Source organism: Neofelis nebulosa, chromosome 8, assembly GCF_028018385.1.
Source record: "Neofelis nebulosa isolate mNeoNeb1 chromosome 8, mNeoNeb1.pri, whole genome shotgun sequence".
Lineage (NCBI taxonomy): Eukaryota > Metazoa > Chordata > Mammalia > Carnivora > Felidae > Neofelis > Neofelis nebulosa.
This window is the reverse complement of record NC_080789.1, coordinates 63,776,118-63,800,934: the sequence shown is the minus strand read 5'-3', so window position 1 is coordinate 63,800,934 and position 24,817 is coordinate 63,776,118. Positions and strand designations below refer to the sequence as shown.

Sequence of the window (24,817 nt, the reverse complement as noted above, 5' to 3'; positions counted from 1 at the left end):
TTCTGTCATCAATTTCACTTTTTAGTGAAAACCTCCTATGCCAGGCACCGTGCAAGGCCCTGGGGATGTGATAAGATGCCATCCTCACCCCCAAGGAGTTGAGAGTCTTCTGGATAAAAGGCACCAAAGCAGGCAAGTGAAACATGGCTGAAGCAGATAGTTAGGGATAAGTGTTGGGTGAATCTAATGTCTCCCTCAGCATCCATGTAGGTCTAGGCACAGACTAAGTATGTGCTCAATAAATGTCTGGAGATGAGTGACCCAGGTGTGGGGAAATTTTTAGATAACTTATGAGTTAAAGAGTAAAGTTTTTTTTTTTTTTTTAATGAAATGTTGATAAAAATGCTACATGGGAAAATAGGAAGCAGTCAAAATGGTTCTTTTTTTTTTTTTAACGTTTATTTATTTTTGAGACAGAGAGAGACAGAGCATGAATGGGGGAGGGTGAGAGAGAGGGGGAGACACAGAATCGGAAGCAGGCTCCAGGCTCTGAGCCGTCAGCCCAGAGCCCGACGCGGGGCTCGAACTCACGGACCGTGAGATCGTGACCTGTGCTGAAGTCGGCGCTTAACCGACTGAGCCACCCAGGCGCCCCTCAAAATGGTTCTTAAAAGCAAACTTATGGTCTTCAAAGAATCTTATATTGAAAAAGAAGAAAGGTGGAAAACTAAAGCATTCAACTCAAGAAGTTGAAAATGGTAAAAATAATAAATTCAGGGGCACCTGGCTGGCTCAGTTGGTAGAGCATACGACTCTTGATCTCAGGGTCATGAATTCGAGACCCAAGTTGGGCACAGAGATGGCTTAAAAAAAATAATAAATTCAAAGAAAGCAGAAGGAAGGAAATAACAAGTGTGTGTATAATTTTTGGCTCTGAAATTCATATTCAGATCCAGACATTCAAATTAGTATTTAGAAAGTCATAATCCAGAAAGTAATAGAATAGAGTAAGGAGCGAGTTAGTCTCAGTTCTAGACCTCTCCTAGATGGGAATGTGGATTATCCAGCAGTTTCTGCTGAATTTCGAGGGCTCTGCTCAGAAGAATGGATCAACCTCAGAAGAATGGATCAACCCTGAATAGAAGTCTCAGAACTTCCAGTCCGGGGGACTGGCTGTACTGTGCCCCAAGAGGGCCAGCCCGAGGCCCATTTTTTGCCTGTTATTTGGTATTCGAACTAGTGGGCTTAATCCACAACACGTGCTATAATAATAGTGACATTTCTCACAATCCTGTTATAGTTCAGAGTGCTGGAAATGAAGGATGTGGTATTCCTGATAGGAAAGAACACAGCTATCTTGTCAGATCCTCAAACACCCTATCTGGTGAGTAGGGAAGGTCTATGCTCCATTTCACAGATGAGGAAAATGAAGCTCCGCTTGTCTGGGGTCTCAGTGAGTGGGTGAGCCAGGACACGAACGCTTCAAAGTCCCTTCTTTGCTCTCAAGCTTCCTGTCATTGAGACATCTGCTCTTCCTTCTGTCTAGCTAGCTCCTTCTTGCTCACTTAAAGCCCCTCTTCCTCCAAGAAGCCTGTGCTGATTTTTTGGTTCCCTGGACTTGTCACTTGGTTAGGAAGTTCGGGCTGGCTATCTTAGGTAGATAGCTTATCTTTCGACTTGACTGCGAGCTTCCTGAGACGGAGGGGTGGGGAACAATTGTGGGTGCCTTAATGCAGGGCTGGGCTTGGAGAAGGTCCTTGAATCCTTGTTTGTTGATCTAAAATTTGAATTGACAGGATTAGGCTTGTACCCATCAGAATATATTCTGGGCTGTGCCCAACCCCCACGGTCGCGGTGAAGAGCTTGGGGGGAATCCCCCATTGTCTGTGCTTGCTGAGGCGGCCACGTGGTGCCTACATACCTCAGCAGGTGTCGGGAACGTAGGTTGACACTGGGCAAGTCTCATTATAGGGTGGTGGGGCAGGAGAACTTTTTGTGTCCAAGTTTGCATTGGTCTGAAGGTATAAGTCCCTGGACCCCTTTCCCCATAATTGGAGGATCCCCAAAGTCCTGTGGTCAACCTATGTGATCAGTGAGTGACTGGCCAATCCTGAGAAGACAGATCAAAACAGACACACAGCTTTTTCCACGGACAAATCTCAGCATTTTATTCATCCCCTGGAGGGAGAAGGGGGCACTGCCCCGAGATAGTCTGCCAGCCAGCTGGGGTGGCTGGGATATGTGTTGTTTATCCAGATAGTAAATATAGCACTGACTATGCAGAAACAGGAAGGGAAGCAATAAGTTAAAAGCCACATAAGTTATGAAAAATAATATATATACTTTATATACCTTGCATCCCCACTGAAGACTTGCTCCCTTGGAAACCAATAAATAGGCAGAGAAAGAGCAGCAATCAGCACCCTTTGGGGACTTCAGGGATGAGTCTATGTCTGAGTTTCCTCCAGCCTGAGAGTCAGTGGCCCTCCAGCGCCCCCCACAGGCTGGAGGACCTTGAGGCCTCGCAGGGGCCTTGGGGGACCATGTCCTGGAAATTGAGATGAAGGAAAGGAAGACTGAGGCTAGCAGTGGAGAGAGGCAAGGGCAGGTAGGGAGAAGGGAGGGAAGGACAGAGGGTGGCTTGTGGACCCGGGGGGCTGGAGCTGCCAGGATCCCCCTGTGAGCCCCAGAGGTGAGAACCAAGATGAGGAAAGAGAACGCTCTTCCCAGCCCTGATCTTCTCTTTGGACGCGGAATTCCTTTTGGTTGTCACTGGGGCTCCCCCGCCCAATCTGAAGGGCTCAGAAGCTCCCAGACCTGCCTGGACTGTGCCTTCTTCATGGCCCCACTGTAGGCAGGGGAGTGGGCGTGGTGGGAGGAGGGGGCTCTCACCCCACAGGTGCGGGGGTGTTCCTGGGCCCCTCAGTGATACAAAGGAGGGAAGGGTCAATCTGATCGGCCTGATGGAGAGAACAGAGACCCCGAGAGGTGGGATTCATGGGAAATGGCCCAGGGTTTCATGATAGGGGTGGGCCTAGGGGTCTCCAGGGCCTGGCACACCAGGGCCAAGTTCCAGGCTTGGAAACACTTAGGCGGGAGATGGGGGTGCAGAGAGCTTGGAGCCTGGGCAGAGTGGTGAACCGCAGGATGGCAGGGAGGAGAGGGGAGGGCCACATTCTCCTGCTTGGTCCCAGGCTGCCATCGGACTTCCCTCTCGCGGGGGGTTTATCATGGCAAGAATAGCTTCTGGAGAAGGAGCCGGGAGCTGGCTGGGCAGCCTGTCCAGTTCTGACTGGACCCACAGGAGGAGGGAAGAGGCACAGGTGTCTGGGCTGACCCCCGGGCTCAGGGCCCACACACCTGGGGAACTTCCTCCTTTCACTCCCTAATACTGTCAGGTCTCTGGGGGGCCCGGGGGTGCTCAGCACCCAGGAACGCCAGATGTGGGGAGGGTGCCCAAACAGTCCTCACCAGCCCCTGATTCATGGCTGGCTGGGGCTGGGTGAGTGAGGGCACCCACCTCAGTCTTGGGGCAGAGGCAAGGCAAGGCTTGAGATGCGAGTTTAGGGCAAGGGTTGGGCGAAAGGGCCAAAGATTCCTCGGTCAGAGCCCTCTGTTTGGGGAGGAGCCTCAGGAGAGCAAGGACGTGGTGATAAAACTGACCCCTGATACCAGTTTACCTAGTTGGGAAAACCTCCGGCCAGGAGGTTGGAAGGGTGGGACTGGAATACCGAGATGGAGTGGAGTGATTCCCAAGAGCTGGCGACAGTCCTGTGCCACCCCAGGCAGCCCACAAAAAAGCAGGCCCTGCTGTGAACCCTTCTCCATCTCATTCAGAGTCAGGTTTGCCTCCGCTCCCAACCTAGAGGCTCCAAGCTGCTTTCTTGAGTCTAGCTTAAGTCCCTCCTGCTGCAGGGGGGTGACTTGGGCTCCTGGGGTCCAGCTGCCTTACTCTGAGGCCTCTGACTCCTGCGAGAGGAACTTCTCAGACATTTCGGTGATTTGGATCACAGGGCCTTTTCTGTTCTTCTTTATCCGGGAGGGGGCTCTTGAAAGGCCAGACTTGGAGGCAGCTACAGGGAACATAAGGGGTGGGGCAGGGAAGGGGCTGGAGGTTTGGGAGCCACTTAAAATGATGCCTTCAAGGTCGTGACTCCCCCCCACCGTGTCCCCTTCCCCACCAGGGGTTCCTAGGGCAAGTGGACTCACCGGTTCTGGATCTGGACTGCACAACGCTGACCACGGCAGTAGAAGGCAAGTCCATCCTGGGGGAGGAGGGAAATGGTAGGATGTGAAGGGGGCCTGTGGCTTAAGCCCCCCTGGGCCTGGGGCCCTGGGGAGTGGCAGGTGGAGGGCAGTTCTTGGGCTGTTATTCACAGTCCTGGGCTGGCCTGCTGTGTGACCCTGGCTAGCCAGTTTGTCCTCTCTGGGCCTCTGTTTCCTCTCCCCTGCCTAAGTATCTAACATTTACTGAGCACTTAATTACGACAGACATTTGCATGCAGACTCGTATCAATCCTCCCCACCGTAGGCTGTGTTACGGTCAGTTCCTTTTCCAGATAAGGAAACAGGATTTAACGAATGGGCCAAGGTCCCAGTTTGTAAGTGGCTGAGCCAGGACACGACCCCAGGTCTTCCCAGCTCACGTATCCTGCTGGAAGGGGAGGCTGGCTTTGCGTGGGACCCGTGTCCAGTCTGTCCTGCAGCCCCACCCCGCCAGCCCCAGCCCTCACCTGCACTCTTCGCCCTCCACCAGCTTGCGGTAGGTGGCGATCTCGATGTCCAGGGCCAGCTTGGTGTTCATGAGCTCCTGGTACTCCCGCAGCTGCCGGGCCATGTCCTTCTTGGCCTGGTGCAAGGCGGCCTCCAGCTCGGCCAGTTTGGCTTTGGCATCCTGGAAGGCCAGCTCCCCCTGCTCCTCGGCCGCTTTGATGTTCTCCTCCAGTTTCAGGCACTGCAGCCAGGACGAGAGAGGGAAGGGGTTAGCGAGCACTGGGCGGAAGGAGAGAGTGGGCCGGGAGCCCACCTCTGTCCAAGGGGGAGGTATGCACAGCAGGGAGGGCTTTGCGGCGGTTTATTCTTGGGTGTGGTGCCGGGTTGCCCTGAGGCAAGAGGGAGTCCAGTTAGACCTAAGGAGACCCTTTCCGGAGGCCACGAGAGAGGGAAGTTCTGCAGCCCCCACCCCCCACCCCGGGAGCCGGTCTCAGCTGTCCTGAGAGGGCAGCACTTGCTCTAAGGCTTGTCCTGGCTGGACGCTGGGCTCGGGCGTCCGCTCTCTTCTCGGTATCATTGGCCAGAGGCCTGGGAGGGAGGAGGTGGGTTCTGGGGATTTGTGCTGGTGCTCTGCACCGTACCCATGGCGCTGGCCAGTTTACAGAGCACCTTTACATGCAATGCTCACGTGATCCTCACAGCCATCTTAGGACAGGTGAGGAAACTGAGGCACAGAGCTGCTAAGTGACCTGCCCAGTGCTTTGCATGCCCTCAGCATGTGAGCATGTGTCTGCGTGTGTCCGTGCGTGAGGGTGAGAGAGTGTGTGCCCCTGCACTCCTCCCTGCCTCACCCCCAGGAGGGGCCTCAAGATACTCACATGGCTCTTGGTGGAGAGGATCTGGGATCGAAGCTTCTGGATGCGCACGTTGAGGTCAGCGATCTCGCCGCGGCTGCTCTGGAGGCTGTTCCCAAACTCAGCTGAGCAGGCGGCTCGTTCCTCCAGCTGGAGGGCGCGGAGGAGGTGGCAGTGAGGGGCAGCTCACTGCATCCCTCCCTGTGCCCTTGCCCCTTGCTGCTCCCTTTCTCTCTTACCAGCGCCCCCCTCCCCAGCTCCACTTCCTCTGCAGCCACCACTCCTAGGCCAGCCTTGCCTTCCTACCCCCTCCACGCCTGACTCTGGCTGGACCCACCCCTGGCCTGATGTTACTGGGTGGCTTCTGGAGGGCATCGACTGTGACCTGTCCCCCAGCGCATCAGCTCTCGGCCGGCAGTGCTGGAGTGCTGGGTTCTCACATTGTCCACACTTGCCCGTGAACCGGCTGTGCCGCCCCTGTGCTCCCCACGCCGTCCCTGTGCTCCCCACGTCCCTCTCACAGACTGTCAGCGCACAGAGCTGCCGGTGACTTCAGCCCCTCCCCGCCCGGCTCAGTCAGCCCCGCACCTGTCTCCGGGAGTACGCCTCGGCTTCCTCCAGGCTGCGGGCCGCGATGGCATCATACTGGACCTTCACCTCCTCCACGATGCCGCTCAGGTCAATGTGGCAGCGGCTGTCCATGCCCACGGTCACTGACACGTCCTTCACTTGGGCTGTCAGGTCCTTCAGCTCCTGGCCGGGCACAGATGCGGGGCCTCAGGGCTGGTGGAGGTGGACCACACCCGCAGCCAGCCATAGACCCCTGTGGTCCCTGAGTCCCCAGGGCGAGTGGAGAGTGACACTCTGTGCCTCCCGGAGGGATGACCCAGTGATGGGCACCTCTCGGCCACTTGCCCCCAGCTCCGACTCTTGGGAAGCAGCTCGCTGCCCCTACTCACCCAGTGTTGCCTCCCTCTCTGGGTAGAGGGGACAGGGCAGTGAGGGACTCCTGGCTCCAGAGGCTCATCCTGAAAGCCTATTTCTCTTTGGTGTCCCCACCTCTCCCAGGGTGGGACACTTTGCTCCTGGCTGATGGGACAAAGGCCCGGGATGCCTGGTGGGGGGGCTGTGGCCCCTCTAGTCTGTCATGGCTCAGTGGTAATGCAGCCTGGCCTCCCCCTCTGGATGGGAGCTCCCCAAGGGCCTGGGGAGCCACTGCCCTCTCTGTACCCCACCCCCCACATCTGGAAGTGAACACTGTTTGTTGAATAAGTATTGGAATGGGAGCCTGTGAATGATGAGAGGCGGGAATGGGGCTGGAGGCTGACCAAACTGTCCTCCTTGCTCCCCTGCCAGGGGCAGAGGCCGAGGTGACTTCAGAGTCACCCCAGAGACTTGCCACAACCTGCCCCCCGCCCCCCCCCCCCAATCTGGCTGAGGAGCTTGCCCACAACAACACAATTTAGCCTCGATATTTTCATTTTCTCCCCATCTTTTAGGGTCCTTCTTTCTTCTTCCTCTCTGTCCTTTCCTCTGCTTCGAAAATGCCAGCCCGGTGCGGTTGGTTGAGCGTCGGACTCTTGATTTTGGCTCAGGTCAGGTCATGATCTCACGGTTCGTGGGACTGAGCCCCACCGTCAGGCTCCACGCTGAACGTGGAGCCTGCTTGGGATTCTCTCTCTCCCTCTGCCCTTGCTCCCTCACTTTGTCAGGGAAGAAAAAAAAAAAGGAAATGCCAGCCCACATCTTCAGAGACCCCTGGAAGTGGTAGCAGCTCTCAGGGGGCTTATTACGGGCCAGGCTATGTGCTAAGTGCTTTCCAGACCTCACATTTCATCCTCGCCAGGCTGGCAGGACCCAGATCACAGACAGGAAAGAGAATGAGGCACAGAGAGGTTATGGAGACAACCATGCGTGCAGACTGCCTTCCAAGAGCCCTTGCTGCTCTTGCTAAGCTCCCCTAGAGGGGAAGGGACAGGGGCGGAAGCCGGTCTATCTTTCTAGCCCCAGGCTGCAACCTGACAGCTTCCGGCCTGAATGCTCAGGGGTACGTAGAGAGAGGCAGGTGGGGACAGGGGTCTTCATAAGGGGCTGCAAGGTGTCACCTTTCAGGCCCTGGGCCACCTCCCCTGGAGGTGCGGAACAACCCAGGCCTGGGCAGGACTGGTGCGGGAAGGAGGAGCGAGGGTCCATGGCCAGCATTGTACAGACAGAGTGAGTCAGGTGGCAGGGAGGGGGGCGGGCCCCCTGGGAGGCAGGGGTGGGGCTCACTTGGGGGGAGGGAGGGCGTGGGGCACAGACGGCACAATTACTCCTACTGGCATTCACAGTTCACCCTTGACCTTTGCCTCAGTCAGCAAATTTTGGTCCCTGTTCCCATTTTTCTGAGATATATATATTCCCTCTCTCTGTCTTGCTTGCTTGTTTGAATCAGGATCCAAAGAAGGTCCCTCTAGTGCAATTGGGCCATATGTCTCTAAGTCTCTCTTATTCTATAGATACCCTTCCAACTTTCTCTCTTCCTCTCTGTCTCTCTCTCTTTTGCTATTTTTCTTATTTAACTAAAAATTTTTAAGTTTATTTATTTACTTTTCTTGAGAGAGAGAGACAGAGAGAGCAAGTGGGGGAGGGGCAGAGAAAGAGAGAATCCCGAGCAGGCTCCGCACTGTCAGCATGGAACCCGGCATGGGGCCCAAACTCACGAACCATGAGATCATGAGCTGAAACCTAGAGTCGGACACTTGGCCGACTGAGTCACCCAGTCTCCTTGCTATTCTTACTGCAAACACTGGGTTGCTTGCCTTGTAGCGAGCCCCAGTCTGGATTTTACTGATTGTGCCATGTGCTGGTGTTAAACCTGCTCCCGTGCCCCCTGCATTTCCTGAAAACTGGCAGTTGGTGAGGCCTGCTTGGATCCACGTTCAGTTTTTGTCTCATGACCATATTCTGACCTTCGTTGCTGACTTCGGGCCCCCTCCTGAGCCTCGGTCTGTCTTTATGCACAGAGAGGTTGGAGGCCAGAGGAGGAAGGCACCCCCCCTGCCCTGTCTGCTGGCTGCCTAGCCTCACCCGCCAGCCTCCCAGGGGACAAGGAACGTGCAGAAGGAAGCTTAAGGCAGTGGTGGGTGTACAGAAGGCCCGCTGGGGGCAACCTGTCCCCATCCCGGAGCTGGCAGGACCCTGAGCCTGGTGGCCAGCTGCCCCTTGAAGTCTCCTGATGAAGGATTTTCATTGCTCTTCAAATGCACTTAACAAAGATCTCTGGGCAAAAGCAGGGGGAAGCCCCAACCCTTTGTCAGAATAAGCTTGATGGTTCCTACAGACCCATGTCCCACCTCTGCTGTTCCCAGGTCACCAATGGAGGCTGACATTTCCCACCTGGAACCAGTATCCCAGCCAGGGCTTGGCTGTGGATGGTTTCGGGAGTGCAGCTTTGGGGCTTCCTTGGTCAACACGCTGGGGGGGGGGGGGTGTCAGTGGGCATAGGAAGTTTCACGTAAAGCCCTCTAGCCCAGGCATGAGCTGGCCCTTGTCACGGGCCAGGAAAAGGCCAGGGCACTGTCAGAACGCACTGTCGGGAGGGAGGGAGAAGGGATCGGCAAAACAGAGCCGATGGCGCAGACTCAGTCCCTTTCTGGAAAGAGGCAGAGTAAGCGTGAGCTCGGTAAACAGAAGTAGGAAACGGAGGGTGCAGAACATCTGTAGACCTGTTCCGACACGCTGGGCCCTGCTGGGCTGCAGAGGACATAACAATGCCGGCTGTGTGCAGGCAGCCTCCACGGGATGGGCCCTACAGAGCATGTGCACCTCCAAGTTGGCAACAATTGAGCCAGTGTGCAGTTTAGAGCTTCTCTTCGGAGCCAGAGCCAGAGGAGACTGCCACGTGCGTGACCACCCTCTTGTGGTTCCTGCGTCAGGGGAGGCGGTGACTCTGCGGGGGTAATTGACTGCCGCTCAGTAAAATAGAGTACTTAATGGCACTGGGCTCTGAACGCTGCCACCTCTTGCTAGCTGTGCGATCCTGGCCAGGTTTTTTAAAACCTCTCTGAGCCTCCATGTTCTCATCTGTAAAATGGGTGTAATTGTAGAACCGAAACCAGCTAACATTTAATATTTACCATATACGAGATACTGTTCTGACTGCTTTAGCATATATATGTGTGTATATATATATATACACACATATATATGCGAGTTTTAAATGTTCATTTATTTTTGATAGAGAGAGAGAGAAAGAGAGAGAGTGTGAGCAGGGGAGGGGCAGAGAGAGAGGGAGACCCAGAATCCGAAGCAGGCTCCAGGCTCGGAGCTGTCAGCACAGAGCATGATGCGGGGCTCGAACTCACGAACCGCGAGATCACGACCTGAGCTGAAGTCGGCGCTTAACCGACTGAGACATCCAGGCGCCCCTGCTTTAGTGTATAGTAACAAAATAGATCCTCACAACAGGCCAGTAAGCTAGGCTCTATTATTTTCCCATTTTATAGATAGGGAAATTGGGGTCTAGAGAGAGATAAAAGAACGTGCTGGAGCTCACATAATTACTGAGCCAGGATTCAAATCCAAGCTGCTCTGAAGTTTGTGCTCTCTTAATCATCATGCCTACCTTTATAGGGTTGCTATGAGGAGTGAATGAGATTACACCTGGAAAACACTTAGCACAGTGCCTGGGATATAGTAGGTACTCAATAAACAGTAGCTAACCATACTGTTGTTGTGATAGGTGATGAAACCAGGGTGAAATGTCCGGAGGCAAAGCAGCCTATATTCCTGGAGCAGCCTCCCCGGCACTATGAAGGCGGGCAAGCAGGCACCAAATCAACTTAGACCCATCAGGTTCTCTTTGTCGGCATTTTAGGAGGGGCGCCTGCCTGCAGGGGGTTGTCAGTAGATCCCTCGGCTAATCTCCCTGGGAGGTGAGGGGCAGAGGGCTGCCCAGGCAGCTGCAGTGTATAGATGAGGCCCAGAGAAGCCCCTGGTCATCCGCTTTTGAGGCTTCCTGGCCTCTGTGTGTGTGTGTGTGTGTGTGTGTGTGTGTTGGGAGAGGGAAGTCCTATTTTCTGAAATGCAGAGGTGGGCTACATAGCCACGCTTTTTTTTTTTTTTTTTTTGCATTTATTTATTTTTGAGAGACAGAGAGAGACAGCATGAGCAGGAGAGGGGCAGAGAGAGAGGGAGACACAGAATCGGAAGCAAGCTCCAGTCTCTGGGCTGTCAGCACAGAGCCCGATGCAGGGCTTGAACCCATGAACCGTGAGATCATGACCTGGGCCGAAGTCGGACCCTTAACCGACTGAACCACTCAGGCGCCCCTGTAGCCGTGCTTTGCTGATCTGGTGTCTGCTCAAAGTCAAAACTAGAGTGTCCGGTCCTCCTGGGGTTACTCACGTCCCACTGTGCTTCTCTGGCCCCTGAGCCAGCTGTGGCTGGCACCTCCCTTTGCTTAGACCTGCCTGGCCCCTTGGGGTAGCCACTAGCCACGTGTGATAGCCCGCCCTTGAAATGTGGCTAGTCAGAACGGAGATGAGCTGTTGCATGAGAAAGAGAATGTAAAACAGCCTCTTACTTTTTTGTATCGATTACATGCTGAATAATCACATTGTGGATATACGGGGCCGAATGAATCGTATTATTAAAATTAAATTTTTCCGCTTCTTTTTTTTTTAAACGTGGCTACTGGAAAAACAATCACATACGTGGCTCGCGTTCTATTTTTGTGAGTGCCAGCTTAGAGGCCCACGGGCGTGGGGAGAGTTTGGAGCGCAGGGTCAGTGTTGCCTTCTTAGCCTGCGGCAGTCCGTGGACACGCAGACGTTATAACCCGACGCCGACTAGGCACCTCGCGCTAACAATTGCCGTGCGCACTGAGCACCCCCACGTGCACGGTGGTCTCGTGACGGCACAGGCCAGACCCCTCCCCTCTCTGTACCACCCCTCCCAGTGCCCCCCGGCAGCTGCCCGGTGCTCTTAGAATGAGCTCCAAACTCCCTGTGTAAGCCAACCCCTGCCCGCTCCGTCCTAGCCACAGCCACTTCTCCCTCTCCCCTTCCTCACCAGACCCCTCGTGCCTTCGGTGCTTTACACAGATCTTCTGCACGAAACCCACTGAGCTCTCCCCTGGGCCGGACCTCCCCAGCGGGGGCCTTCACTCACTCACACCTCCGCTGAGACCCCACCCCTCCCTTCCCATCCTTGACCTTCCCCTCCCTCTCCAGGACTACCACATCTGGCTTTCTGCAGCCTGGCACTTTTCACCCTCCCAAACGATCTTGCTCACATGTTCTTTCACTGGCGCATTACCTGTCCCTTCTTAGCTCTCAGGTAGCCCCTGAGAGCGTGGACTTTGCCCATCGTGCCCACTGCTGTGATATCGGTGCTAGGGGCCCGGCAGGCTTGCCATCGCCATTTGTTACCTGGATGACTGCATTGAATAATCAGCACAACCTTATGGGCCCCGTGTTATGACTCAGCCCATTTTACAGATGAAAAAACTGAGACAGAGGGAGGAGAAATAATTTGCCCAAAGGCACAAGATTGGGGGGGTGGAAATGAAGAGTCAGGATTTGGGGTCCAAGAACTGCTAAATCCAAATGGAGCACGGACCAAGAAGGTGGGTGTGCCTCTGGCAATGCCCAGGTGTATTCCTGGTCATGGGCCGGGCTCATGGGCTGGGCAGGTGGGGAGGAGAACATCTGTCCCAGAGGACGCCCTGGAGGCAGAGTGGCGCGGACCGGGCCGGCGTCCCCGGCCAGCAGCAGGGCCCATCTGCTGACCGCACTGGCTGTGCCCTCGGCCTTGCAGGGCCGTTTTCTCCCCAGGCTCAGCTGAGGACTTCGGGACAAATCAGAAGGGATCTGGAGGCTCCCCGGTCTGCATTTCCTGGGTCATTTTTGTTCCGGCAGAAGCTAGCGTTGTCTGGGAACCAAAGAACCTGACTATAGGTCTTCTCTGCCTCAGCCCAAAACAGGGGAGGGGGAAGTGCGTGCCTCTCAGACCTGGGCCTGGGGGTGCCCGCCATTTAGGCTGCAGTGATGGGAAGAGATCAGTTCCATAAAGACAGCTGGTCAAGGCCCCCTGGTTCTCTGCCCCTAAGGCCACTTCCCAACCCTCGCCTGGATGCACCGGTCCCCCACACGCCCTCTGCACACCAGCACACTCCAAGGAACAGGTTCTCCTTGAGAGAGAGGCCTCTTGGGAACCTGCCTGTGCTCCACGAAATGAGTGATGTGGGGACACGTGGGATTATTAACCACAGTGCAGGAAGGGGTTGAGGAAATTGTTGCTGGCCGCCCTTCCCTCCCCCGAGCTCTTGGCTTGGTGGGACACCGGCCCCCTTTCCTCACCTGCTCGTAGATGTTTCTCATCAGCTCCACGAAGCTCTGCAAGCCTTTTAATTTGGTCTCCAGTTCGGTCCGCCGGAGACACTCCGCATCCAGGTCCTGAGGGTGGGAGCAGTGGTGAGTGATGCGGGAGGGCGGCGTCCCAGGGCGGGAGAGGGGTGCCCATCCTGGGAGCTGGGGGTGGATTCCAGGGGGGCCCTGGCTCAGTGCCGGGGGGGAAGCAGCAGGGTGAGGACAGATATCGGTGTCTGTCTATGGTCCCCGGACTCAAGCCTCTGAGGGCTTTGCTGGGGGATCCTCAGGGGACAAGGGCGGAGGGTCCACGGGGAAGGAGCCCCTGGGACATGCAGCGTAGGCTACCTTCTTCAGCTGGACGAAGGTGAACTCCATGTCTGTGCGCTTGGAGATCTCGTCCTCATACCTGGGATGAGGTTGGGGGGGGGGGGCGAGGCAGCGGCAGAGAGAAAGAGAGAGAGAGAGAGGCCGTTCAGCCGCATGTGGCGGGAACTCGGGGGACGATGAACTCTCCTCAGTGGGGCTCAGGGCCTCTGCTGTCCCATTCGGTGCCTTGTGCCAATTGGAAAAAAAAGCGGCCCTTGCCTCAGGTGGATGTAGCCCCTCATCTTCTGTGATACATCCCTTCTAGGCCCATGACACGTGGTGCGGGCTCCGGGGAGGCAGGCACATCTGCTCCCCATTCTCGCGCTCTTTCCAGATGATCAGCCACTCCTCTCCCGGGGGGCATCTGTCCCCATTCCCAGCTCTTCCTCATATCCGCCTCCTTCAGGAAGCCTCTCTGGATTGCACAGCACCCTTTCATCCTTTGTTCTCTCCTCTTTTCCCTATCTCCTCCCCCCAAGAATCTCCATTTCCAGCAAGCTGTGCTTTCGGTCAAGTCTGCTCCAAGATGCCCGCTCACCGCTCACCCTCTCCCTCCACCTCGTCTGCTTTGCTCGCTGGTAGGACACCATTCCATCATGGTCCCTCTGGAGGGGAGAGTGTGGACATTGCAGCCAGAGGGACCCACAGTGTGCTCTTGGGCAGGTGAAGCCCTCCTTCCTTGGCTCGCCTGTCTATCAGGGGTGCAGTTGCATGTGTGTGCACGTGTGGGGGTTGGACCAAGCCCACCCCTGATGCATGACAGATATTGCAGAGTCAGAACTCAACGCAGGTGGGTTCTCTCTCTTCTTAGATTTGTCTCCTCCTTACTCAGGCCCACCTTGTGTTTGGAATAAGAACGTTGCTGGATGGGAGACGGGATCTCTGGGTCACTGATCTTAACCCCTGCCTCTAATCTTGGCCCCTGGGGCTGAGGGTGATGGGTGGATGTGGGGATTCTGTGCTTCCTGTTTTCATCCCTCCTCCCCAGGGAATGCCTGAATCACTGGCGGCTCTAATTACAGCCGCCCGCCTTCCCAGGTCCCTGACCTCACGGAGGCAGTGTCACCCATTGCCCACAGCAGCTGGCTGGAACGGCTCCCTCTTTTCCACCAGCCTCCCTGAGAAACCCAGGGGAGTGGACCCAAGCCAACAAGAGCCCGCTGGGCACGGGGTCTCTGAAACTCCGTGTGCTGAGCACACGCCGGCTCCTCAGCCACTGCCCTGGCTTCCGAGAGTCTGTCTGCAGGGCAGGGGGGTTCTTAGGATGCAGGTCGTGGGGGTGGGGAGGAGGGTGGGCCAGGGAGACTGGTCTGCAGTCTGGGGCCCAGCAGAGCCCGGGAAGCCCGGGAAGTTTACTTACACTCTTTCCTGTGCAAGCAGGCTCCAGAGCCACACTACTGGGGCTCAGATCCTGGCTCCTCGCTCCCTAGCCACGTGAGCTCGAAGAAGCTACTTGCGTGCGCCTCGGTCATGATAACAGTGATGTCACGAGGGTTATGTAAGTTAATACATGGAGTGTTTGCAAAGTGCATGGTACCGGCTGAAGCTATTATTATTACCAGAGCTCTGCTCTATCTAACGCCAGGCCCCGTCCTCCAACCCTTCTGCCTTGGCCTCTAGCATTTCTGGGAGGCCTCTTTGCAGAGGGAGTGTGGGTGGTTCTCTGCACTTCCTTCCCAGACTTCCCACTGGAAATTTGGTGACCGCTGAGGAAGTCCCAAGCTGAGAAGCCCCTCATTGACTGGCCCTCTCCACATAAGCCCAGTGCTCAAGAGTCTCTCCCTCTCTCCTCCCATCTGGATAGCAGAGTTCTGCCTGCCTGGGGGCAGGACCGTGGGGAGAGCTGTCCAGTGGGGGTTCTCTGAGGTGTCAAACCTCCTCCTTACTCCTCACTCCCCTTTCCATCCTTTTGTATAGGCTTCCCTCCTCCCTCTTCACCAACTCCATTGGATTTCAGCCCTAGTTCATCTCCTCAACCAGATGCTTTTGTGCAGTGAACCTCTTGCACAATTGTACATGGTACCCCTGAGTCACTTGCTGTGTGGCCTTGGGCAAGTGGTTTCCCAAGAGGCTTTGCCCGGCCCCTGCTTCATCCTTAATAAATAGAAGAGTTAGCTAGCTGATCCTTGGGGTCCTGGCTACATGAAAGCTTTTGGAAGTCTCCATCCTCATGGAGACTTGGGTAAATGCCATCTCCCCCGCCGCACTCCCAATCCCCTGCCAGTCTGCCAGCCACCAATTCCCAAACCCCTTCTCAGCCCTTTTCAGCTTGTCACACCCACCCCGGCACCCGCCCGCCCCCCCCCCCCCCCCAACTTGTTTATTTCCAGAAGTGAAGCTGATCTCATCGGCCTTATAGAGGCAGGGCACACCCCTCCTTGTTAGGGCTTGGCCTGGCATCTCCCGGCTCCTGGGGGCCCCCGGGCTCTGCACAGCCAGGCTGGAGCTTCCCTGGCTCTGGCCTGCAGATCCGGAGAAGCCCTCCAAACTCATCTTCCTCAACCCTGGTGGGTTCCCTACCCAGAGAGGGGAAGAGAGGCCCTGAGCCCAAACAGCAAGCTCAGGTAGCAGATGGAAGGCAGGCAGCAGGCCAAACGAGGAGGCTGAGCCAGATTAAAACAACAAGTAGTGTTTGTACAGAACTTCCACTTACAAAGCGCCTCCATGGATGTGATCTGGCTGGACTCACAGGAGCAGGCCTTGTACTGCGGCTGGCTGGGTTAGACATGGGACTTAGCATGCATGGCTGTGTGACTGAGGACAACTCCCTGCCCTCTCTGGGGCTGTGTTTCCTTCCCCATGAAGGGAAGATCCAAGGCCCCCATCCGGCCATTCTCTGATTCTCTGGGGGCCGAAGACTGGCTAGATATCAGTGAATAGAGTCTTGGGTTCTGGTATGCCGACCCTGTTCTCCTCATCATGGTCAGACATTGAAGCCAGGCAGCCCAGAATGGGCAGTGAGGGTTTCTATGGGTTTCCATAGGAACTGGTAGGGCAGGGCTGGGGATAGGTGGCCCCTAGGCACAAAGGGGCTCAACCATGAGGATGAGCCCTGGCCAGGGCTGCAGATCATGCCCGTTGGCCAGAAGTTCTATCTAGATTGATAGATGAGGAAATTGAGGCCTCTAGAATGGGGAGAGCTTCCCATGTGAGCATCTCCCCTGAATATGGCCTGAGCACGGGAGGTCACACAGAGAGGTGGTGGGAGAGCTGAGCCACAGTCCAGACCCCTGGACTCCCGATAGGGTGCTCTATGCTCCAGCCCCACCTGGCTGGCTTCTCCCAAGACTGCAGGCCTCGCCTTGGGTTGGCAAGGCTTTGGGGCTGGGCCAAGTGCTGGAGGAGGTGAGGGGAGGGGTTCAGGAGCCTCCCGCCCCACACCCCCTCCTCCAGAGGAGACCGGACCACAGGAAGGGGCACCTCTCTGCTCTGTCTCAGCCTCCCTCGTCCTGGAATCCCTGCCCACTATCTGGTCAAAGATGTCACCTCCCCTCTGAGTTACCCAACCGCCTGGTCTGCCTTTCCAGACTGCCCAGTTCGGTTCAGCAAACCTGTGTCAAGGTCACTACCGTGTGACGGCCACTTCAGCCTTCTAGGGGACAGAAGACTTGGCATGTCTGGCTGCCGGGCACCATGATGAGCCCTCTGCCTTCTTACACCAGGCTCAGGCTGGTTCAGCATCACCATCACCCCTCCACACAGGGGGAAATGAGGTGTGGATGTTAAGCAACTTGCCCGCAGTCGCGGACCTAGTGAGGGGATGGAGGCAAAGAGGGAGCCCCTTTCGGTCCATAAGCGTCTCGCGGGCTGGGGCTGGGGCTCCCTCGTCTCTTGAGATCGCAAGGTGACCACTGAGGTCAGGCACGTGTCACCTACAGGGGATTGTTTCTTTATTCCACCAAACCCCGCCATGTCTGCCTCCTGCCTGCACCTGCTTCCCTTTCCAGCCCCCACCGAGATCGAATTTCCAAACCGTATCCAAGGCAGGAGCCCATCTGTCGCTCTAGCTGGTGACCACTTCCCATTGCCAGTGGGATGTGTGGGTAAGAGCGAGCGTGTTTACGGGCAGAAGAGGAGGGGATAGGGGACAGGGGCTGCGATGGTGCCCCGGTGCTTAGCTGTCAGCCAGTGCAAGACTGACTCTGTTGCATGGCCACCGTTTGGAAAGGTTGCTGTGGGTTCACTGTCATATCCTCCCAATATTTAGAATGCTGGCTGCCATATAGTACGTCCTCAGTAAGTCAGTCTTAAGAAGGGAATGTTCTTCAAGGAAGTCTTCTCTTTTCGTGGCTTGGTGCCCTGGCCCTTGCGTCTGAGTGCAGGTTGCCCCCCACCCCCCCACCCCATCAGTCTCTGCCCCCTGGCCCCTGTAAGGTGCGCCCTACCTGATTCGAAACTCCTCGACTTTCTCCAGCACCTGCAGCAGGTTGGCCTCCAGCTGGGCCCGCTCCTGGCTCACTTTGCGCACTTCGTCTTGCAGCCGGCCCTGGTACTCCTCATAGAGGTGCCCGAGGTCGAAGGTGGCGGAGTCCTGGCCCTGCAGGAAGTGCCAGCGGGTCTCCAGCAGCTGGTTGCGCCTCTCCAGGGCCTGCACCTGGAAGAACAGGGGAGCAGTGGTGTGAGGGTCGGGTGCAGACAGGCTGTGCGCGGGCACCCAGGGCCAGCTCGCCTGCCCGCATGGGGGCCTCCCTGCACAGTGGTGGCTCATCTGCTCTGTGCTCGCCACCCCGGGCCCCACTCGGCACATTCAGATCACATCTCCACTTACTGATGGTTCCAACAGAAGATGGAGAGATAAGGTGAAGCATCAGAGAGAGGCGGGGCCAATTAGCAAAGATTTCCTAGGGGAGGAGCGGGGTCAGAGAGAAGAGGGAAGGGGCTGAATGTGCCAATGAGGTGAGAGGCCCTCCACGCCCGCCTGGGGCTTGGGTGGGAGACCCAGGGAACGTAGGGTGTCAGAGGCCCGTCGTCCCCTCCCACCCCCCACCTGACAAGCCTAGTCTCATCTTGCCTTGGAAACTCAGCAGGGGAGGGCCTGGTTAGTACTGAAATGCTAATCCTCTCGACAACTCTGGACTTGTAGCCTCTCCAAGCCTCAGTTTCCCCAGCTAGAAGTTGGGGATGCGATGGCCTGCCCTGCCGCCTCTCGGGGCTATTTGGGAGAGGAATCCGGGGAGGCGCTTTGGAACAGTCCTACTAGCTAATGTTTCCGCGGCCCCTACTGTGTGCTGGAACCTTGTTCTATGTGCTTGGCATCTTTGCTTCATTAGCAACCTGACGAGCTGGGTACAGTTATCTTCCGCCACACTTCACAGAGAGGTTAAGTAACTTGTCCAAGGTCACAAAATTGGCAAGTGGCAGAGCCAGGTGTGGAATCCAGGCGGTTGGGGTTTAGGATCTTTTACCCCCTACAACATGCGGCCCCTGTCTGCTGCTGGAGTCGCTGCGGGCCCTGGGATCCCCCTGCCTTTCCCAGAATGGTTTCTGCCTCTAGTTGGGGCCAGTTTTGCCAAGAGGGTGACAACTGGGCAGGCTCTGGGCACAGCGGCCTCTCTCAAACCGCCTCCATCCCGCTTCCTTCGTACACTGGTGCAGGGCTTCCCGCGGCTCCCACCCCAGCCACCGTGCGCTGTCGGGATCCCTCTTGAATCCTGTCCTTCCTTCCACCCAGTCCAGCCCAGCGCAGCCTGAGGGGGCCCCCGGCTTTCCCCCAGGCTGCCTGTCCTCTCGGGGCTCCAGCTTTTCTCTGCCCCTCCTCTTCCACCATCCCTGCCCCTCCTGTATGTGCTCCCGGCACCCCTCCTGCAGGAAGCCTCACAGCTCAAAAGACGCCCCCCTTCCTTTCCTTACGGGGTTCTCAGGTCATCTGTTCCTTACTTGTCCAGACCTACCACCCTCCCCGTCAGACTGGGAGCCGCCTGGTCCCTTCGTGGGATCCCTACAACTTGGTGCCCACGACAGGGGCAGCGGGGAGAGACGGCAGGGGCCTGGCTCCTGGACAGGCAGGCTGTTGTCACGGGGATGCTGTGATAGATAACCAGCCCGGTGACGTTCCCTCTGACCGCAAGCAGGTAGCTGGCCGCTCCCCTGACCACTGCTGGCACCAGCTCTCAGAATCATAGCTGAAAGAGCCAGAATCATAGCCAGGAGACTTTTGATCAGCTGGTTTGTGCTCGCCACCTATAAAGAAGGAGGTGAGGGCCCACGGTGGTCAAGCGACTTGTCCAGGATCACGTGGCGACTTGGTGGTCAAGCTTCCCAGACGGTCCCGTCTGATGCCCCCGCCCACTCTGGACCTTCGTGGACTCCCTGTTTCTTTTGAATTTGGGTGCTGGGTGGGTCCTCCTCTTTCTTTCTGCCCTGCCCACCTTCTTGGGTTTTCTGAGAGACCGTAATACCCTTGAGAAGTCCCCTGTGACATTTGTGTTAGATAACACCAGCTGGGCTACTGGGCCATGGGGCCCGGTAGGCCGTGCCGTCATTTCCTTTCTTAGCTCCCATTTGTCCTGGTAAGTTCTGCCTACAGCCAACCTGAGCCTGCCGTCTGCTGTTGTCACAGCCAAACAGGTGCAGGAGGGACGGAGGCGCAGAAGGTTTCGGTCCTACTCGTGTGTGTGGAAGGGATCTCTGGTGGGGGCGCTATTTGCTCACTCCACCTTCCGTCTGTTTTGACAAGCCAGAGCCCTGTGTTTACACTGAGGGTGAGGTGAGAGCAGAGATGTGAGGCTCCTTCCTCCACCCATCAGCAGCAAAAACCCCTGTACACCAGGAAGTCCTTCCCTTAGCCTAACCTCCATTTCCTATGCTTCGCTCTGAGCCTGCTGGGAGACGCTTGCTGTACATGTGACCAGGCAGGCCAGCCAGAGGCCACTTTTGGTTGTGACAAATGGAGCAGTCCTTTTCCCTGCTGCCTCCGGAGGGGGGTGGTTTCTCTTTGTCTCGGTGGGAGGAGATGGAAACTCATCCCCCATCCAGAATCTCCCCTGCCCAAAGGCTCCTCCCTTTCTGCCACAAAGACCTAGGGAGGGCCAGGTAACCAGTTAATTGCCCCTAACCTGTCAAGGCTGCTGAACAGTCACCTCTTACTCCCCTTCCTCCCTATTCTGGATGACCCCCACCCCCCGCCCTTAGATTGCAGGTGGCAGCTCTAGGAGAGGCCTCGGAGAGCAAAGCCCTGGTCTACCTGCATCCCATTTTACAGATGAAGACACTGAAGCCCGGCAGCACAGAACTCATTGTGACCCAACTCCACTGCCTGGCTGAGCAGTAGGCCCAGCCAGGGTGGGGAGACACGTCCTGTTGGTAGAGGAACCTGAACAGGCCAGGCTGGGGCTCCCGGCTAGGGGCCTCTGGGGAGGGAGGATTCGGATCCTCAGCTCACGGTCCCAGCAGGTGAGCTTACAGAGGTGACTCTGGGGCTGGCATGTTCTTCTCCTCACATGGGTGGTGGTGGTGGGGAGGTGGGGCTGTCACATCCCCTGCCTTCCAGGCAACACTGGCTCGTGCCCTTCTGTGTGCAGGCAGGTTGATGGCTCCAGAGGCTTCCAGAGGCCCCACAGGCCTAGGGAAGACATTGTGCCCATGGCTCTGTCTCCAGGCACTTCACCACCCCTCTTAGGTTCCCTCAGGGGTACTACTGGCTGCCCTTTCTCTTGTCCTGTCTCCATCCCCTCTGCTGTCTGCATGTGAGTGTGAGAGTGCCTGGCTGGCTGCCTCTGCTGGTGGTCAGCATGCCTCTCCCTGCCTGCCTCAGCCTCCTCTCCCCCCTGCTGCCTCTGCTCATTCCCCCTCCTCCTCTCTGGGCTGTATCTGTCCCCGTCCTGCTGGGCACAGCTCAGGGCCACTTTTAAATTTTTTTTTTTTTTCAACATTTTTTATTTATTTTTTGGGACAGAGAGAGACAGAGCATGAACGGGGGAGGGGCAGAGAGAGAGGGAGACACAGAATCGGAAACAGGCTCCAGGCTCCGAGCCATCAGCCCAGAGCCTGACGCGGGGCTCGAACTCACGGACCGCGAGATCGTGACCTGGCTGAAGTCGGACGCTTAACCGACTGCGCCACCCAGGCGCCCCTCAGGGCCACTTTGAGAGCAGGAGCAGAGCAGGCAGGGGAATCTGAAGCTCAGAGAGGGCGAGTAGCTTGCTCAAGGAAACAGAGCCTGCAAATGGAAGAAATAACACTGCTCCAGGGACCCCCGGCCGACTCCTGGGGGTCACCCCCCCCATCCTCTTCCTCCTTCTTTTCCTTGGTGCTCTCTGATTTCTCTTGGTGCCTCAGAGGGCCCAGAGGGGATGTAAAGCTGGAGGGTCTCTGCCCGTTCCTGCTCCTTGCCTAGAGCCCCCACCCCTGCATTGGTTATGGCATCTCGCCGCTGGGCCCATACGTTTCCTTCTAGCCCTATGCTGTGCTGCTACCCACGAAGCTCTCCCCACTTCCTCCCTCAGGCTCCTGCCTAGAAGGTACCACCTGGGTTCAAGAGCTCCCTGGGCTGGGCCCATTTATGTGATTTTTAAATTTAACACACAGAACCCACCTGGCACATGGTAAGTGCTTTATAAATGCTCTTCAAAAATTATCCCATTTGATCCTGATAAGACGACCACACAGATGTGTACTGAGAAACAGAGAGGTTAAATAATTTGCCCGAGACTGAACAGCTGGTCAGAGGTGGCACCAGGACTCAAATCCAGAAATGGGGCTTTCCCTTGGGCCCCGGAGGCCTTTGCAAGGAGATGGGAAGGGACACGAGCTAACAGACTGAGCTCACAGACCTTCTCTGGGGAGCTGGTGGACCGGCTGGGGCTTTTTGGCCCCAATGATCAGGGTCCCCAAGAGGCTAACACCCATGGCTCTTTGCGTCCTACCCTGAAGAACATCCATCTCAAGGCCAAGGCTCTCGGGTTGGGAGGCTCCAGTTCTGCTGAAGACCTTAGAGGGCGTCGCCCTGGCCCCGGGCACAGGACCCCAACACTTTGGGCCCCTTCCCTGTGCCTATGTACCTTTCCTGTCCCCATGGCAGAGGCATAAGGTGATATCAGCCCTGGCGTTCAGAGAGAAAAGCCACCCATCTGAGCCAAATTACATAGCTCGTGAAGCATTCCTTTTAAGGGATTAGAGCGGGTTTCGAGAGGAGGTGGCTGTGCAGGGACCTGCCTCCCCAGGGTGGCAGGCTGTTTTCCTAGGGCACACGGCCCAGCAGCACGGGACTCTGCACAACCGGCCAGGCGGGGGCCGGGGGGAGGGAATGTGCCACCTCAGTGGATGGTTGTCCTTCTCCAGCTGTCGTTTCCCTCCTCATCCCCCCCCACCGCGGCCACCCCGGCTGTGGGCACGGGAATGCTGGTCTGGGCACATGAGCTGTGGGGGGAGGGGCGGGGGCGGCAGGAAACAAACCCGAGTCCAGACTGTACACTAGGTGGTCATGTGACCTTGGTCAAGGGGCTTAACCTCTGGGCGGCTGTCTCCTCATCTTTACAGCAGGGGACATAGCCGTCGGGGGAGTGTGGCTGTGTGGGCTAAAGGACACATATTTGCAAAGGTCCCGCAGAGAGTTGGGCACAAGCAGGCGTTCCATGCCCGTTACTTTCTTCCCTCTGCCCCTCTCCGCGAACGCCCACCTGATGGGGGACACTGGCCATGTGCAGAGGAGCACCGAAGCAAGGAGGCCAAGTGCAGAGAAAGATGGAGGCAGGGGCAGAAGGATGGGGCTCTGGTTTACTGAGCAGGAGGGAGACGTTGAGTTTTCCTCATCTGTAAAATGGGCTTAAAATTATGACTGCGTTCATAAGGTTGTCGAGGGAAGTAGAGATATATCTGTAAAGCCTCCAGCACAGCGGCTGGCCTGTAGTAAGCGGTGAATGCAGCTGTTACTTTTGTGATCATCGTTTCTGGGCAGGGCAGGGGGTGCAGAGCCCAGGGAGGGCTGATCGGGAGAGGTCTCCTGGAGGAGGTGAATGAGGAGTGGGCTTGGGAGGTGGACGGGACTTTCTCAGAGCTCTTGAAGCCCTTGCCCTGGGGCAGAGATGGACAGGAGTGCCCCCGGACCAGCGCACCAGCCATGGCAGTGGGGTCTAGGAAGTCTGGGTGCTGGGGACTCACTCCCTCTCTCACGTGGGTGCTGGGGAGGCTTGGCTGCCTGTCTGCTTCTGACTCGCAATACCCAATCTCTGCATTCTTATCTCCTGACATGGTACCTCGGCATCCCTACCCTGAAGCTTCCTTCTGGAGGCTGCACATGCCCCTTTGGCCCTGCTGGCACGTCTCCAGGAGCTGAGCAGGGCCAAGGCCTGGTGTGAAGCATGGACTTGGGGACTTATCTCCTCTGTCCGCCTGCCTTGGTGTAGGACGGCCAAGCATGCCTCCATCTGCTGTTCCTATGAGAGGGTATCCTTCTGGCCGCACTTAGAGCTCCTCCCTGGTATCAGTGACCCCAGGCCATGAAGCACATCATTATCCAGACATCCCTTAGAGCCATCCTGGGGCCTCTTTTTCCCCAGTGCTAGGATAGCTCAGGGACTTCCCTCACCATCTCTGTGCTCAGACCTAGCCTGCCGGCTCCTCATTGGCTGGGGTCAGGGGTGGGGCAGGATGCTCCAGAAATACAGAGCTCAGCCACCTGCCGAGGTCTGAAGGTCCTTAGTTTTTGGGAACCCCCCCCCCCACATCTGCTCACCTTGCCAATCAGGGAGGCAAATTTATCATTGAGGACCTTCATCTCCTCCTTCTCTTGGTTCTTCTGCTGCTGGATGGCTGGGTCCACTTTGAGGTCCAGGGGCACCAGCAGGTTGGAGTTCACGGTTACCTTGGGGATGGTGCCGGCCGGCCCACAGCCCGTGAGGCTGCGGGAGCTGAAGTCTGGCCCGGGGGTTCCACAGTTGCCCCATCCCGAGGTCCCAGGCCGGGGGCCGCCCGCAGGGGTCACCTCACAGCTGCTAAGGCTGCTGAAGCCAACGACGCAGGAGCGGCAGGCCATCGCGGCCCCCGGGCCCGGGACTCGGGAGGGCACGGGGGTGTGAGTGAGCCTTTGAGGGGTGGCGGGCAGCTGGCTCTGGTCGCAGGCAGGGCAGGCTGGGGACTGAGGAGCAAACACCTGTCCTACAGTGCTCATTAGCTCCGGGAGGGCGGGACGCCTCCCAGCCCGACCAACCTGTTAGATGATGCGATGCTTCCGCCCCTCCCCCGGCACCACGCACCCAGCTCGTTCCAGGGCCTGAGACCTGCCTGCCTGAGGGTGCTGTTCACAGCCACCCACCCCCCCTCCATGGAGCTGGGGCTGGCTGGGCTGGCTGGCGGGCTGGGTGGGATGGGGGTGGCTGCAGGGGAAGGGCAGATTTGAGGAGGAAGGAGAGCGAGGAGAGAGAGAGAGCGCACCTCTCACCACAGACCTCACTGCATACCTGAAGGCTGACGTATCTGAGCTCACATACTTCTGGAAAAGATGAGGCAAGCGCGGGCCCTGTGCTCCCTGAGTGTAGGGCAGCCGTTCTGGGCAGCGTGCCATCCTGACACTGGGAAACAGCACCTTCTTATTTGTTTTCTAGCTGCCTGAGAGTCTACCCAGCTTATCGTCTCTTCCTGTCATCCTCCCTC

The 24,817-nt window shown here is 57.0% G+C and overlaps 1 protein-coding gene and 1 long non-coding RNA gene across 3 annotated transcripts; one reads left to right on the top strand and one right to left on the bottom strand.

Moving 5' to 3' along the window:
- Positions 1-2,081: 2,081 nt before the first annotated feature.
- KRT80 (keratin 80) lies at positions 2,082-24,453 on the bottom strand. 2 transcript variants are annotated; one of them, XM_058742699.1, is made up of 9 exons: positions 23,901-24,447; positions 17,614-17,822; positions 13,208-13,268; positions 12,851-12,946; positions 6,096-6,260; positions 5,532-5,657; positions 4,674-4,894; positions 4,150-4,205; positions 2,082-4,013 (listed from the first exon to the last, which is right to left on the bottom strand). In XM_058742699.1, exons 1-9 carry the CDS (start codon positions 24,333-24,335, stop codon positions 3,889-3,891), a joined length of 1,494 nt encoding a protein of 497 aa, XP_058598682.1. In that variant the 5' UTR covers positions 24,336-24,447; the 3' UTR covers positions 2,082-3,888. The 2 variants fall into 2 exon arrangements, with proteins under 2 accessions (XP_058598682.1, XP_058598683.1); XM_058742700.1 differs by having other exon boundaries at positions 3,897-4,048; positions 23,901-24,453.
- On the top strand, positions 11,213-14,757 carry LOC131519567 (uncharacterized). The gene is made up of 4 exons (XR_009265696.1): positions 11,213-12,117; positions 12,326-12,964; positions 13,708-13,891; positions 14,606-14,757. It is a non-coding gene; the product is annotated as an uncharacterized LOC131519567 (long non-coding RNA).
- Positions 24,454-24,817: the final 364 nt, after the last annotated feature.

What these genes read in the sequence shown, in the direction of transcription:
- KRT80 (XM_058742699.1), bottom strand. Translation starts at nt 24,335, where the DNA reads ATGAGCACTGTAGGACAGGTGTTTGCTCCTCAGTCCCCAGCCTGCCCT. An exon ending in CCTTCGTCCAGCTGAAGAAG is followed by an intron (nt 12,947 to 13,207) that starts GTAGCCTACGCT and finishes TCCCACCCTCAG; the next exon opens with GACCTGGATGCGGAGTGTCT. An exon ending in TGAGAAACATCTACGAGCAG is followed by an intron (nt 6,261 to 12,850) that starts GTGAGGAAAGGG and finishes GTGCCCGGCCAG; the next exon opens with GAGCTGAAGGACCTGACAGC.